Source organism: Podarcis liolepis, assembly GCF_965112155.1.
Source record: "Podarcis liolepis genome assembly, chromosome: 7".
NCBI lineage: Eukaryota > Metazoa > Chordata > Lepidosauria > Squamata > Lacertidae > Podarcis > Podarcis liolepis.
Genome location: NC_139561.1, coordinates 66,051,124 through 66,067,812, shown reverse-complemented (window position 1 = coordinate 66,067,812; position 16,689 = coordinate 66,051,124). Strand labels below are relative to the sequence as shown.

Genomic DNA, 16,689 nt, shown 5'->3' with positions numbered 1-16,689 from the left:
ACCTGGTGAGCTTCATGGCTGAGTGGGGGGATTTGAATCCTGGTCTCTCAGTTCCTAATCTGACACTCACAACTATACCACACTGGCTCTTTGTGGGATTACTTTTGAAACTGAGCTACACAGCCACTTTCATATTTGGTGTGTGTCTGTCCAGATCTCTGGTACAATGAGAGTTGTCTTGGACCCCTGGGAGTAATCTCCGTGGTTATAGCTGTTAAAATTGTTGGCCTGGGCTTAATAGCAAAGTAAATAGGCAGCGGGTGGGGCTGTGTGTGTGTTGGCGAGAGTGTGGGGAGGGATGCGGGGACAGAGACGACTAGCTCGGAATGTCGCAAAACATTCACAAAGACCCGCTGGGCGCAGCTGCGAGAGCCAGCGAGAAGGGGGCGTGCCAAGGCGGCGGGAAGAGGCTGGTGGGCGGGGCAAGGTTCCTGCTTCCCCTGCTATTGGGCATTTCCTAGGGCGAGGGGCGGGGCTCGAGACGCGGGAACGTTGAATTCTGGGAATCGCTTTGCAACAGGGCAAGTCTGGGCAGATGCGCAAAGTCTCCTGGTGGGAGAGGCTCTTGTTGGCGCTTCCTCGGATGCAGGTAATGCTGTTGCAAATGCAAGGTGGGCGAAGGGAGGGAGGCAGGGCGGTGTGGTGCTTCCGAGACGCAGATTGCAATCCTGCCCTCACTGAGAAACCTGGGCCGCTCCTTCTCTCTCAGCCTCCGCGGGACGAAATAGCGAGAACTTTGTGCACGTTGTTCTGAGCTCCATGGAGTAATGGTGGGAATTTTATTATTCTTTTTTTTTTAAAGGTTGCAAGTAGGACCTCTGTCAAAATGTTGCCTGCCACCCTCTCCACCAGGAAGTATTCAGTGTCCACTGAGCATGCTCAGTTCTCCTGGGATAGTTCTCCTGGGATAGTTTGGTCTTCCTACCCTCCCTCACGCCCTCAGTTGTTTCGTGTGTGCAAAACTCTGGGTTTCCTTCAGCCTGCCGATACCCCCGTCTTGTTTCTTGCATCCCACCTTTTCTCCAAGGAGCTCCATGTGGTGTACGGGGCTCTCCGTCTCCCCAGTTTATCTTTACACCTCCGTGGGATAGGTCTAGGCTAAGAGGCTCAAGTGAGCTCCATGGCTGAGTGGGGAATAGGTACACCACAGGGGCTTCACTGAATGTGCATGGCAACCTAAGAGTCAGTGTTGGGGAACTGAGTTTGCTGTTAGAGAATCCTTTCCCTTCAAAGGTGGGAGGCTGTAAAAAATATAAAACCAATTAAAGGTTTTTTAAAAAAAAGATTTGGCAGCCGATAGCAACTGACAGAGGTAGTGGGGAGGTCTGCAGCATTTTGGGGCTGGGGGTGGCTGCTGTGGAATTTACATGTCCCTGATCCAGCAGGCTAACACCCCAGAGGACAGGATCACACTTCAAAACGACCTTGACAGTTTAGAGAACTGGGCAAAAACAAACAAGATGAATTTTAACAGGGAGAAATGTAAAGTATTGCACTTGGGCAAAAAAAATGAGAGGCACAAATACAAAATGGGGGACACCTGGCTTGAGAGCAGTACATGTGAAAAGGATCTAGGAGTCTTGGTTGACCACAAACTTGACATGAGCCAACAGTGTGACGCGGCAGCTAAAAAAGCCAATGCAGTTCTGGGCTGCATCAATAGGAGTATAGCATCTAGATCAAGGGAAGTAATAGTGCCATTGTATTCTGCTCTGGTCAGACCTCACCTGGAGTACTGTGTCCAGTTCTGGGCACCACAATTCAAGAAGGACACTGACAAACTGGAATGTGTCCAGAGGAGGGCAACCAAAATGATCAAAGGCCTGGAAACGATGCCTTATGGGGAACGGCTAAGGGAGCTGGGCATGTTTAGCCTGGAGAAGAGGAGGTTAAGGGGTGATATGATAGCCATGTTCAAATATATAAAAGGATGTCACATAGAGGAGGGAGAAAGGTTGTTTTCTGCTGCTCCAGACAAGCGGACACGGAGCAATGGATCCAAACTACAAGAAAGAAGATTCCACCTAAACATTAGGAAGAACTTCCTGACAGTAAGAGCTGTTCGACAGTGGAATTTGCTGCCAAGGAGTGTGGTGGAGTCTCCTTTTTTGGAGCTCTTTAAGCAGAGGCTTGACAACCATATGTCAGGAGTGCTCTGATGGTGTTTCCTGCTTGGCAGGGGGTTGGACTCGATGGCCCTTGTGGTCTCTTCCAACTCTATGATTCTATGATTCTAGGTTCTTTAAGTAGCTGGATAGGGAGATGCGAGTTTTAAATTGCCACTTAGCCATGAAGCTTGGTGGGGGACCATGGGCTAGTCATATTCTTGGCTTAACCTACCTGGCTGGGTTCATATGAGGATAAATCGGGGAGGGCTGAACTCCTAGGAAGTTTGCTTTTCCACATCCAGAATTGTTTACCATGAAGGTTGCATCCAACCAACCACTGAGATGGGTGTGGAAGCAGATGGTATCAACGTGTTGAAACAATAATATAGGCTGGCCTTATCCCTTGCCTATTTCAGCCCTGAAGCTATTGAGGCAGGTGTATACTTTTCAACCATTCCTCTGCAGCCACAGAGGCTGGTATAACTTAGTATGCATGCCTCTCCTCTCTTCTTAGATTGCAGAAAGCCTTGCATCATCTGAAAACAGAAGACAAACTGCTCATGAAACAGAAGGCCAAAAGCCCAGCGCAGAAGCAGTCTGAGTCTTGTGGTGTCTGGCTGGATACATCAGCCCTTAAAAAACGCAAAATACAGGTAATGGAGGAACAAGCCTGGAAATATGTTTTTATAACTCCACATTGTAAGGTGCCAGATCTGCATATGGTGGAGAATTTTTTTGTCATTCCTGGGTGCCAGCTGATAATTTTAAGACTACTTGGTGAGTTTGTGGCTGGTGTGTACTTGGGACATCACTTAATACTGGGAAATGTGCAGGGAGGAGGTAGACACCATGCAGGCTGTCTGGCCTGAGGGCCTGCCCAAACCTGGAACAAACACTGTCCTGGAGGAGGGCCATGACTGGTTGGAAGGACCCCTAAATAGGTGCTGCAACACTTTGTCACAGGCCCACGTGCAAGTCCTGTTCCCATGGGAGTAACATTTATGGGAATAAATCAGTTCTGAACAATAAGGATGAGAACGTAAGAACCCTGCAGGATCAGGCCAAATGCTCATCTAGCCCAGCACTTTGTTTTCATGGTGGCTTGTAGGCAGAACTTGAGTGCGACAGCAACACTCCGCACCTGTGACTCCCAACAACTGCTATTCAAAGGGATGAATTCCTGCATGGTGATAAATTCTGACACAGAATTTCTGCTTTCCCACCCAGAGCTTCATGACTAAGCCAGTATTAAGAACACTGAACCAACTTTCGCATTGTCCTCTTCCAACAAAAGCACCTCTTCAATGCACCAAGCAAACCACCATTTCCACCTTCTTCAGCACACAACAAGCAGGTATGTTGGTGGTTTTTTGTGTTCTAGCAGAAGGCAAAAGCCAGAACATGTCATGGGAGGAAGCCGGGCAACTGGAACTTGGGATTCTGGATGTGATGCTCAAAATACTCAAGGTCAGGGCTAGGGAACTTGTGCCGCCACTACAAAGGTTTCTGGATTACAATTCCCAACATCCCTGACCCTTGCCTCCTGGCTTCGGCTGGTGGGAACTGGGAATCCAGCAACATCTACAGGGATGTGGGTTTCCTAGTGTGGCTCCAGCCTCTTCCAGATCAGTCTGCAGCCCTATTCCTGTCTATAGTAAGGTGCAGAGCTGCACTCCGAGCACTGCCTCTGACGTCATGTTTCTTTTCTCCCTGCAAATAACCCCGTTGCATGTGGTGGTGTGAGCAGAAAAGCTCAAAGCAGGAGCTCCCACTCCTGAGTAGCAGGTACATGCTATCAGGACAAATATTCAAGTGCCCCAACTGGGCAGAGCCCCTACTTGTGAGCAGGGGTTTGTGCATGGGGATTTCTGAATCCACAACCACATGCAATGATTATTTTGTGGGCGGACGACAGGGCTTAAAGCATTCATTGTTCTACACCAGGACGCCTTTTTCAGTCCGAGTGCCTCATTGGACTTTTCACGGGCCACATGCCAGGGGTGGGAGGAGCCAGAGGTAAAGTGGGCTGGTCAATGAATGTCAGTGATATCTTTGTGCAGTAGGCTAGTTTCTGCATACATCCCTCTCAGTTCTTCATCCAGGTAAGCAAGAGGCATTAAGAGTTCAAGGGTGCATTTCAGCCAAGCAGGAACCTGGGTGCAAAGCAGGGCCACGGAGACGCAAGTCCCGGGCAGAGTTCTGAGGATCTGATATGAGCGTTTTCCCACCCTTACTGTACCTGCTTGCACCCTATACATGGGCAACGTGTCAGTGGGGCTTCTGCTGCACTTCGCTCCATATGCTGAAAACAAATGGAAGCACCTCTGTTTACAATATTGGATTTGTCAAGAAGCAGAGCACTGGGTGTTCAGCTGAATGGGTGCCTTCTGTTTTTATAGCAAATTCGGTTAGACCCCCTATTTAAATTTTAACCCCATTCCAAACAAATCTCTAAAATTTTGGTGTGATTTTTACTTATGTGAGTGAAAATGTACAGGCTGGAACTACAGTCAAATACACCAAGGCTGGACTTTGTGAGGAGAGAAACACTTTGACCTGATCCAGCTGCGTGTCTGGCCTCTGGTCAGGTACACAGCAATAGTGCCAAGCATCTTGGGACAGGGAGCACAGTGACCAAATCCAATCTCATTCATTTTTATGCACGACTGATTGTGAAATATCTGATTAGTGCTCTGTACCTGTATGCCTGGTGGATAGATATGGGCACACATGTCCGAGCTGGATTGGCACATATAAGTGGTATGCAAGCCATGCTACTTTTGACTAAATATTTAACTCTTTAGATGTGCTGTCCTATGAAGGGAAAAGTACTCTTTTCCAACATGCTTGTACCATTCCTTAAATGTAGACCACCTCTCCATTACTATACTGAGACTGCTATCATTGTGTTTTATTTTGTGGGGTTTGGAGACTTCTCTGTGTTCTGTTCAGAAACTTTTATTGCTGTGCAACCACAAAACTCTTTTTCATGGAGTGGAAAGCTTAAACTTGCCTGTTGGCTGGGGCTGATGGGACTTGCAATACAAAAGCATCTGCAGGGCACCAGCATGGCGAAGGCTGGCCAAAATGCTTAAGGTGCAGTAGTTTGCACATTATCCCAACAGCAATGAAAAGGAAAGTATAGGGTTTAATAACTTGCACAACATTTGCAATGCTTTCTGTAAGAGGATTTATTATTTCACACTTCCATCGCACCTTGCGTTGTGTAAACACTATACAAAACCACACAATGTCCTTTAAAAAGCTTTGCTTCTCCATTGTCTGCAAACAAGGGTGCGGAGAGGAGGTAGCAACTGCCCACTCTACATCAAATTTAGAATCACTTGAAAAATTCTATGAGGAACCGGAGGCAGATGGGAAAAGGTAATTGAGAAGAGCAGCAAAAAGTGACCCTACTTTGCTTTCACTTCACTTTTCTCAAAAAGGACAGACCAGCTGTTTTGTTGATTGCAATCCCATGAAAGGGTATGACGGGAGAGCTGCAGAGATCTGGAGGGAAATAAGAGTGTGGTCTGCTGGTATCAGTCTGAGGATTAACTTGCCAGGCAGCAACAATGGTGCAGCACCAAACTTCTTGGTGTTCCTTGAACAGTCCTCCTTTTAGGCAGAATATTGATCAGACCTATTGCCCTCATATTGCAGGGAGGCGGGTGGGTAAAGGCAGAATAGTGACTTGCTTAGGGCCAGTGGAGTGAGTTTAGAGTAGTCAACTTTTTAAATCAGGCATAGGCAAACTTGGCCCTCCAGATGTTTTGGGACAACTCCCACCATCCCTAGCTAACAGGCCTAGTGGTTAGGGATGATGAGAGTTGTAGTCCCAAAACATCTGGAGGGCCAAGTTTGCCTATGCCTGATTTAAATAGGGAAAATCTTGCTTGCACTCATGGCCATCCAGCAACACCAGAAATCTCCTGCCCTTTTAATTTAAAGTAACTTAAAACCTACTGAAACATAGACCTTGCATGCAACAATCCTTCATTCCCAGGATACAAATCTGCAAAGAGGGGGAGCCTATAATCAGTTATCAACAGCGGTGTTGTGGGGGTTTTTTTTGGGGGGGGGGTGGCGGCTAAGGCACACTTTTTCTGAAAAGCTGCAGTACCTTTTGCTTATATACCCATCCACTCGCATGTGTCAGAGTCCATGTGCAAGTTGTTTGCATAAGTGACTGTTCTGGGCCTCCCCCCACAACTGGTAGCAGAAACCCATGACAAAGAAAGGTGCCCCCATGTGAATTCCTCTGGGGTGGGTAGTTCTTCTGAGTCTTTGAGGCAATAGTGATTCCAGAGGGGACTGGTAGTTTTGTAGTGTTACTAATCTGTCCAGAGGCAAGGGTTGAGCAGTTTGTCATGGAAGCAATTATGTGATACCTATTTTTTTAAAAGTTGCCCATGGAAGGCTGCTGATTTGTATTTTCATTCCAGCATCATACTAAGTTTTTGTACAGGCTGTGTGTTTGATCTGTCTGGTTATATTCAGATTCAGCTTGGGGTTGTTTTTTTTTTGCAGAGGAAAAGAAAACCAATCCAAACAGAAGGCTGGCTGTTGCATCAAACCGTGCCTTCAAGGTGAACAACCATGGACTGTTTAGGAGCGGAAAAACCATGTTGCCAGCTGACATGCTTCAGGAAGGAGGAGGATGGACCCAACAAACACCAGGTTTACACAGTTCTCCTTGCAATTCTACCCCTCCTGAAGCCCAGACTACCACTTGCATCCTCCCAACTGAAAGAAGAGACTCTACTGCGGAGAGAGAAGATCCTCCATTATTAAACTTCATTCAGCAGCTAAAGGAGAAAAGGGATCCAGATCACAGAACTCTTTCTGATTTGGCTTTGAGAGAGAAAAATAGTGGGTGGGAAAGAGAAAAACATACCACCTTGTTTCCTCAAAGCAGCCAAAGCCTGACAGTTACAAGCAAGGACACCAAGACTCAGAGAAGACACAGGTGCCCACCCTCTTGTTATAGCTCCTTCATGCAGTCCTGTGACTCTGAGAACATAAATCCTCAGCTAGAGCAGAGTACAATGGAAGTGAAGCCTCTGAAGAGTAGCAATCAATCTGTTGCTGGGCTCTGTTTGAAAATCAACAAGGCCGTCTGCAGTTCTGATAAAGGGATTGAGGACAGCCAGGTAGGCCTGCCAATGTTTACGCAGGACTCTGAGGGTCACAAAGTCATTTCTCACCTCTTTGTTCAAGGGAGAGGCAAAACATCTTTACAAAAGAAGCTTCTTGGTGATGAAAGCAACTCTATAATGAACCCATCCTACCATGGCTGCTTGGGGGCCTGCTGCTCTGCAGAGAGCTGGACTCACCTATCCCCAGGTGGGAGCATGTCTGTTCTAACAGACAGTAGTGAGAAGTCATGTTATGACTTGTTATTCACAGAGGATTCGGAAGGCAATAGAGTCATTAAACACTAACTCATAATTGCTCAGTGTGAGAGAAATGCCCCTAATGCAGACTTTCAAAACAAACTGATGCAGACCTTAGGTGTATATATGTAGCGTTTATACTTATTCTGCATGCTGGTTTCTTTATAACTTGTACATTGCCTAATAAAGAAATGATATATGGAGAATTGTTAATGGTTCCAGAAGCTGCAATTGGCAAAATATGCAGCTGTGTCAAGAAGAAAACCCAGATTACATTCTAAACAAGCAGGGTCTTCATGTGCTCTATTAGGTCATTTTGGTCTTCAGCAAGAAGACTGTTGCTTTGTGGGACAAGGCTTGTATTCCTAATTGTTACACTGTGCCTTCCCCACTGCTCCTTGCAAGGCTTCCCAACTACCTACCATTCAGTTTTCTATGAATTTTCTTTATCAGGTGGAGGTAGAATTAAAGTGGAGGCTGCCTTGGACTCTGTTCTCTGTGTTTTAAAATGAATTGGTACCTTTTAAAAAATCTGGATCTTTGTATGCAGGGGAGAGGTTGCTTTAACGTTGCAAATTTCATCTGGTTTCTTACTATTTATGTTTTTATCAGATTTTTCCCCTGGAAAAGATAAAGGACAAAAGAATACAGATTAGCATTTTGATGCTAATGGTGTTGTGTGGATGCTACAGAAACCCTGCATGGCTAACGAGCACTGAGCTCACAACACACCAGAAGAGAAGCATTTTTATGGCCCTTGTCTGTAACTGACATAATGGAGAATTTTGGCTTAGTATATAGCAAGCTCCTCATGCCAAAGCAATCAGAGAACTGTAGAGCTGAAAGGGACCACCAGGGTCATCTAGCCCAACCCCCTGCAGTGCAGGAATCTTTTGCCCAATGTTGGGGCTCGAACCCACAACCCTGAGATTAAGAGTCTCATGCTCTACCAACTGAGCGCTCCCAGGTTCATGCGAGAGTGACTGCAACTTCCTGGCTTATAAAACATGATATATAAAACCTTGAATGATCTGCCAAACAGGCCACATTAACAGAGGACACAGCTTAGGCAGGTTAAGTGACAAGCATGTCAATCACTCCCCCTACAACCTAAGCCTCTACAAGCTTTTAAGGAAGGCTGCTGATTTCTCTAAAGTTAACTGAGTCCCTTTCAGACCCACACATTAGCACTAATGCGTGCAAAAATCCTCTTCTCGTACCTGTGCTCTCCCAAAGGACTGGATGGGAGTTCTGAGTGCAGCCATTACTTTGAGAGGCTGCTGTCGAACGTTAAGAAGGGAGACCTGATTTCAAAATTAACTGTGAGGAAGGTCAGGGGTCAAAACTGCCCATTCAATGAGTTCTTAACCTCACCCACCTACAAGGCTCTTGTGAGAAAAATGCAGAAAGAGGAACCCTGCTCTGCTACATGGAAAACGTGATGCACCAGATTCACAACCGTGGCTTAAAGAAAATGGCAGTGATGCTCCTAGAGCTGTATAGAGGACAGAGGCACAATATAACTGCTTACAATATCTGTCATTGCTCTTAAATATAGAATAAACAGTGGCTGAGAAGGTCCCCATGAGTTTAAACACAACCATACCTTTAACAGACAAACTCCAATCCTGCTGCTCATTCTGTAATTGCTTTCTGACATTCTGCATTTTTTATCCCTTAATTACAAGCTTTGAAGGAGCCAAGGAACTTAAAAGATAAAATACATGACGCGCAACCACGTTTGCAGTACAGATGCATCCCCACATAAGTCAGGGGTGGGAAATTTGTGCCCCACCAGCGGATGACAGACTCCAACTCCCATCAGCCTCAGGCAGCATGACCAAGGCTCAGGGATAATGGGAGGTGTAGTCCGGCAAGAGCTGGAGGGACACAGGCTCCCCACTGCTCTGGGTGCAACAGCTGGTTTGCTCTTCAAAATCCTACACAAATAAAATAAAAAATACTTCTCACATGGGATACCTTAAGTTCAAAGTTTTTTGGAAGAAGCGTCCTTCAGCTACAGTATCAGCTTAGTATCTGCAGGGTAAAAGCAATCTAACTTCCATAGGCAGCTACGAGGCTTCTCTCTCCAAGTCAACAAGAGGATGGATTCAGATAGCCATGCTAAAGCTCACTTGTAATGCATGTACTTAATGGGGAGTCAATATTTTCTTACATTGCCCAGACTTTCACTCCTAGGCTTCCCCCCCAAAAAACCCTCTGGAGGGGAGGTAGCCTTGCTAACACTTGGTAAGCATGTGGCTGAAGGCTGCAAGTTTACCACCTCTCCACCTGGTTACAAGTGCTATATGGTGTGCCTCCCTTTCCTCGTCAGCCAGTGCTGGAATATCTATCCACTTTGAAAAGGTACTTGATTGCCTTGAAAAGTTAAGTCCGGAGAAAAAGAGCAAGTGCATTTTTCAATGACTAAATGTTAAAAACATCTCTACCCGAATGTGGAAGGGATACATTTCTATCAGCAAGTTATCACAGGCTTCAGAATTGCAGCAAAATTATGAATATATCCTTTTTAATTCATCTCGCTACTTTGCTAACAATGCTTCATTTCAAAATGTGGAAAACCATTTACCTTTTTAAAGTCTCTCTTGGCTGTGTGGAAAACAGCAAATTCACAGTTCTGCTTGGGTAGGAATTATTCCCCCCTCCAACACACGCACATACAGAGTAGAAACCTAATCCCTAAAGGACTTTTGATGTTCAAGGAAGGCAGCCACTGTGGAGAAAGACCTTAGGAGAACGATAATTTACTTTACAAGGTAACCAATGAGCATAATTTCAGTTCTTCTTCATGTTTACATCTTCATCCTTCAAGGCAAACTTTCTTCTTAAAACCTCTGCTATAAGAACTGCAGGATCCTCCTCTTTCAGTAAAGTTCTGTTCCTGAAAGGAGGATACAAGATGAAGGGTATTAACAGGAGTGCAAATCACATTCTGCTCCACCATCCCCAACTGCTTTCTTCAACAGGATTTAAAAAATAAAATAAAATCTAAGAAATTAGGTGTGGTTCAACTGCATGTTTTTCAACAAAGGTGCTATTCTTCCAAATCTCTTGCTGGTTTGTGTGTGTTTTTTAATTCTTGTCACCATCAAATCCCATATATCTGATATTATATATATCCCATATATTTGATATTAGGTAAACAGTAAGAATAAGAAAGACTTTTAAAAATTACTTCCAGCATACAAGTTTTTACCTAGCAAATTTAGGGCCTTTCTAGAGATTTCGCTGATCCCTAATGATGCCACAGGCACCCATGATTATTTGTGCAACACTCCACATGCACAAATTACAAAACGCACTGGATGCACCAGACATGGCCTTCCTCCCCTCGACAGAACTGTCAAGGATAATGCTAGACTGGATTCCCCCAACAGGCTAATTTTCAATGTGCAAGGAACCTTATGTCATGGGGGAGAGGAAGCACCCAATAAAGCAATCTCTCTCTCTCTTGCACCCTGAAGTGCTATTCTATTGTCTGAGTAGAATTAGTAACAGTTTGAGAACTTCTCCAACAAATCTGCAAGGATGAAGCCTACCTCCTGGCAAAAGTACAAAAACCAGGATGAAGCTGGCACAATAAAGAACACTCAACTCTGTGGAGAACCTTTGGCTCTCCAAATATTGCTGAAATTCAATGCTCATAATTCCCAGCCATTATCCAGGAATTGCTGGGCTTGATGGGAGTTGGGAATTCAGCAGCATTTGGGGGCGGGGGGGGGGGAAGCTTCCTCATTCCTGTTGTAGCAGAAGCAATTCACCACCTGCTTCTCTGCCAAGCTCAGTATGCAGAAGTGAAGAGTCACCAATGTCTGTATGCATGGATTTGCAATATGGGCTACTACAGGGTGATGTGTGCAATTTCAAGAGCACAGCAACAACTAAAGTCTATGAGGTAAATGTATGCGGTTTGCGTGTGCAAAAGAACATTGATTCCTTTGTACAATAAGCATCATAAGGATTTGGAATCTGTCCAGTTTTAAATTTTCGCTCTCTTATTTCAAACACGTTTACTCACATCTGTTGTAGCTCTGGTTTTCAACCACCTTACGTTCCCCCGATACCTAGATAATTTTGTTTACCAGTTTAATTAACTAGGGGGTGAGGGCGGGAATCCCTATGGGTAAGCAAATGAAAGGCTTCTCTACAAAATGTTATTAATTTTCTCCTGGTAGATTCTTAGGGTGGTGGTTCCCCACCCTCCAAAAAACAACTTAAATATTGATGATTTTAAGCAACATCATTCTGTAAATCTCTCAAAAGGACTCCAACCATTTTTCTTCAGTTTTGCTGCATACATTACCAAGTTCCTTCATATTGTGCCAACCTCAAATAGGAGCAGCATGCTTTGGGACAAAGAAAAGTCATTTTGAGCCCAAGAGGCACAGAATTCATAGGATTTCCTACATACAAAAGAACTTTTGTATCTTCCTTCACACCAAAGATGGGGAACTTGTGGTCCTCCAGATGTTGTTGGATTCCCAACTCCCATTGATCTCAGCCAATGGGGGCAGGAACTGTAGTCCACAACATCTGGAGGGCCACAGGCTCATCATACCTGCTTTGTGACTTTTAACTTGGCAGATTCCTCTCCTCTCTCATGGTAACCATAAGTTGGAAAGTAAGTAAGTAAGTAAGTAAGTAAGTAAGTAAGTAAGTAACCCTCACACAAAATCCATTCACTTCCTTGCTCTGTGTGAACCAGTCCAGAATTATTATTTTCCTTTGTTTTCACCATTACTAGAGTATATTAGAACTTACATCATGCATAAGCATGTGATTAAAAAGCAAGTGGGGGCACCTATATATTTACCATTCTTTAAGCACTTCATCAATAAGCATGACAATGGGACTCAAGATTTCAAAAGTCATAAGAAATGTGAACCCTAGGACCCTCACCACATAGTTCCAGAAATTTCAGCCATTAGCATACAGTTCCTAAAATAAAAACCCACACCCTGAAAAACTGAAAGGAGGCAAACTGATCCATTTAATTTAGGCAAACCATTTCACAAGAATTCTGAATGACAGCAGCACTGCGCCTGCATTATTATTTTTTAAGTGAATGGCACCACTTGGCTACTTTCTCCCTGTCCAAAATGGATTCAATTACAGCTTTCCATTTATCACCATTCTCACCATTTCTTCATAGTCAGCATATGCTGGGTCAAGAGCAAGTCCAAAGTGTTGCACTCATTACACAGTGCCATTCCCTGCTTGCTTCTGCAACTTACAGATTAAGGAATGTTATACTCCAATAGCACTTTGGCAACTCAAAGATTCAAGAATAAGCCCAGCTATAGCCACCCACGATCACTGCAGATGGTGACAGCAGCCATGAAATTAAAAGATGCCTGCTTCTTCGGAGAAAAGCAACGACAAACCTAGACAGCATCTTAAAAAGCAGAGATCACCTTGCCAACAAAGGTCCGTATAGTTAAAGCTATGGTTTTCCCAGTAGTGATGTATGGAAGAGAGCTGGACCATAAAGAAGGCTGATCACCGAAGAATTGATGCTTTTGAATTATGGTGCTGGAGGAGACTCTTGAGAGTCCCATGGACTGCAAGAAGATCAAACGTATCCATTCTTAAGGAAATCAGCCCTGAGTGCTCTCTGGAAGGACAGATCCTGAAGCTGAGGCTCCAATACTTTGGCCCCCTCATGAGAAGAGAAGACTCCCTGGAAAAGACCCTGATGTTGGGAAAGATGGAGGGCACAAGGAGAAGGGGACGACAGAGGATGAGATGGTTGGATAGTGTTCTCGAAGCTACCAGCATGAGTTTGACTAAACTGCGGGAGGCAGTGGAAAACAGAAGTGCCTGGCGTGCTCTGGTCCATGGGGTCACGAAGAGTCGGACATGACTAAACAACAACCTGCCATGCTCTAAATTTGTGTCATGCACAGGGAGAAATGCAGTGGTCTGCATTGCCGTAAGACGAAGCAGCTTCAAGGGCAACCCTTGACTCTGCTGTTCTACAAATTCATCTGACAGACGCCCACTCTAATTTCTATAACTTCTTGTAATTTATCAGTAAGACTGGCAAAAGCACCAGTAAACTCCTTTTATCTATTTGTCTCTTTGCTTTTCTCACAGATGCTTAGACTAAACTTCCTCAAACTGCTGACACAATGGATAATGGCAAACCTCTCTGATTCATATTTCATTGTATCAGAGGTTAGTCAATTTTATCCGAGGGACCAGTAGTGCAGAGCTGTAGTGCTGAGATCCAGTCCCAACATTCCCGTGGGCATCTGACAACATGTGTTTGCAACCGTCTCCTCTGCTCAGCAGGATGAGGCTGCACCCAGCTGAACAGTTCTCTCCCATAATAGCCCTTGTCTGCTGCTGCTCACTGCAAAGCACAAAGGGAGGGGGCAGCTCTTAAGCGACTTAATTCTCTTTGTCTCAGATGTGTCCAGGAGCTTTGCTGCTGTAGCTACATATACTCTGCAACATTTGTTGTCCAGAGTTCCTTCCACCCTGCAACAAAGGACACACATTTCTGCCAAGGCAGGGTCCCATTTGCTGCTAAAAAGGGGAAAGCAGGATTTCCTGTTTTCTACTACGAAGGAAGCTAATTTCATCATTTTACCATGGACTTTCAGCACTCACAATTCAGGTCATTGTGGGTATGGCAAGGAGGGATGTGCACATTATATATGATGCAACTAACACAAGAATTTGAAGAGACACAAGAGGCAGATTAAAACGGCATTTTTAAAAAGTTCTAAGAATTTGGATTGCTTTTTAAAACTGTAAAGATAAGCCTCTTTAAAAAAAAACGTAGTGAAAGCCACTGGCCTTAGGGAATTGGGCTTTAGTTGCAAGCTTTACATTCAGAAACTCCCAGGTTCAATTCCCAGTATCTCCAGTTAAGAAAAGACAGCACAGCTGGACCTCTGCCTGAGACTCTGGGGACCTGCAGCCAATCAGAGTAAATGATACTGGGCTAGATGGAATACGGTAGCTTCCCTGTGCTCTTTGGTCCAAACTGGACACTGACAGGGCAAGCCACTTGTATTGATTCACATCCGTGCCACATTTTGGTATAAAAATGAGAGAGCACCTTGATTGAGCTATGCTAAAACTGGCCCCTCTTCCCCCATGCCTCGCTGTATTCCTTTGCAATTGTCTCCCAGTCTAGCTATTTACCGTATTTTTCGCCCTATAGGACGCACTTTTCCCCCTCCAAAAATGAAGGGGAAATGTGTGCGCGTCCTATGGGGCGAATGCAGGCTTTTGCTGAAGCCTGGAGAGCGAGAGGGGTCGGTGCGCACCGACCCCTCTCGCTCTCTAGGCTTCGCGCACCTCTCCGCAAGCTGCAGGAGCCCGGCGATGGGCTCCCGCCGCTTGCGGAGAGTTGCCTGCATGCTGAAGCCTGCCCGCGCTGAGCCCTGTGCCTGGGGGGGGGGATAATTTCTCCCCCTTTATTCCCCCCCAAAAAAACTAGGTGCGCCTTATGGGACGGTGTGTCCTATAGGGCGAAAAATACAGTAATAAGAATGGGCCAGGGATTGGTTAAAGTCAAACTATGTACACTGACTGCCCTGACTGCCCTGAGGTTGAAGGGATAAATAAATAAAATAAATAAAAAATTGTGAAAAAAGAAACAAATAGTCATGGAGGCAATTGTTGAAAGTATAATTAAAGAAAGAAAAGATACATATGGGTACGTTTACTCGATTATGGAAACTACTGACTCTCTTTTAGAAGAATCATGGTCACAAATATGGGTTTGTGAAACACCATTATGGATGTAGATAGACTTCCTGCTATTATTTGCTTAAGTTTAGACTACAGTGGTGCCCCGCAAGACGAATGCCTCGCAAGACGAAAAACTCGCTAGACGAAAGGGTTTTGCGGTTTTTGAGCTGCTTCGCAAGACAAATTTCCCTATGGGCTTGCTTCACAAGACGAAAGCGTCTTGCAAGTTTGTTTCCTTTTTCTTAACACCGTTAATACAGTTGTGACTTGACTTCGAGGAGCAACTCATAGAATGTGGTGTGGTAGCCTTTTTTGAGGTTTTTGGTGATTTTTGAAGCTTTTGCAAAACTTTTCCGACACCGTGCTTCGCAAGACGAAAAAATCGCTAGACGAAAAAACTCGTGGAACGAATTAATTTCGTCTTGCGAGGCACCACTGTATGTACAAGTTCTGTAAGACCTGAGATTTGAAAATAAAGTCTAATAAAAGAATTAGCAGTTACTTGTTCAAGGAATAACATTGATATGATGATATGATATATGATATGATATGATATAATAGGATGATATGATATGTGTCCAACAAGTGCTAGTACAGCTGCATTACGTATTGTTTGGAAGAACAGCAATGCAATTTCCCCATTACTGGATGTTGTAAATTACTCCAATCTGAAGGCAAATGAGTCTAATTTATGAAAGGAGGTGGAGCAATTGCTGCTAATTCTTGCAACAGGTCAAAACAGTAGAGATTGCACCCCTTTTACTGTAACTGAGATTTTTCTTCTTAAAAGTTAATACATAGAGTGGAATAATCTCAACAGCAGCAATCTGGCAGATATACAAGCAGTATGAGAAGAGATCAATTTCAGCTTTGAGAATCCTATTCCAGTTTCCAATAAACTCAAGCAATTTTTTTTAGAAAGCTCAAATGAGAATGTGATTCTTCCTTCTGCATAATATTCTGTCCCTTAAGAAACCAGAAGGGACAAACCAAGGGCAGCTGATCAAACAGATTACACTTTAATTCAATGTTTCCATGGTATCTCACTGCTTATTACCAGAATTAAATTGCTCTAACTGGATTGTGCATTAAATGAATAAGAAATATTGTAATTATTGTTAAATGTGCTCCCCTTACTTCCCTCTCTCTAATGAATTCAACTTATGATACCATCTGCCTGTTGAACCCTCCAAACCTCAAGAAACACTATGTTCAGTGCAGATGAAACAATAGTGAAAAGTTTAGCTTGAAAGAGGTTTTAATTTTTGCCCAATATTAATGCATAAAAAGGGTGGGGTTTTTTGTTGGGAGGTGGTATATAAATAGTCTAAATAAATAAAACACAAAAGCTTGCATGTAAAAAACCATCCACTATTTAGCAAGCATTCCTAGCTTACTGTTTTAGTTATATATTCTATTGTTCCTCCAGTGAGCTCAGGAGGATATACATGGATGGG

General features: G+C 44.3%; 2 protein-coding genes across 22 annotated transcripts in view; one reads left to right on the top strand and one right to left on the bottom strand.

The window, feature by feature from the left end:
* The window catches only part of LOC310710816 (membrane progestin receptor alpha-like), a 197,989-nt gene that overhangs the window by 23,053 nt on the left and 158,247 nt on the right, over nucleotides 1-16,689 (top strand). For 3 of the 6 annotated variants that reach the window (XM_083511999.1, XM_083511998.1, XM_083512001.1), the window contains 3 exons: nucleotides 2,623-2,761; nucleotides 3,336-3,462; nucleotides 6,639-7,702. The exons of 1 other annotated variant lie outside the window; for it this stretch is intronic. In XM_083511999.1, coding sequence (XP_083368125.1) covers nucleotides 2,669-2,761; nucleotides 3,336-3,462; nucleotides 6,639-7,552 — 1,134 coding nt within the window. In that variant the 5' untranslated portion in view covers nucleotides 2,623-2,668 and the 3' untranslated portion in view covers nucleotides 7,553-7,702. Of the gene's footprint in view, nucleotides 1-477; nucleotides 590-665; nucleotides 771-2,622; nucleotides 2,762-3,335; nucleotides 3,463-6,638; nucleotides 7,703-16,689 lie in introns of those variants that run through there. 2 more of the 6 variants (XM_083511997.1, XM_083512000.1) reach the window with 2 other exon arrangements.
* Nucleotides 5,282-16,689, bottom strand: part of MTFR1L (mitochondrial fission regulator 1 like) — a 28,133-nt gene continuing 16,725 nt past the window's right edge. For 12 of the 16 annotated variants that reach the window (XM_083512032.1, XM_083512024.1, XM_083512031.1 and 9 more), the window contains one exon: nucleotides 5,282-10,406. In XM_083512032.1, coding sequence (XP_083368158.1) covers nucleotides 10,301-10,406 — 106 coding nt within the window. In that variant the 3' untranslated portion in view covers nucleotides 5,282-10,300. Of the gene's footprint in view, nucleotides 10,407-11,828; nucleotides 11,872-16,689 lie in introns of all 16 variants that reach the window. The other 4 variants (XM_083512027.1, XM_083512030.1, XM_083512028.1 and 1 more) reach the window with 1 other exon arrangement.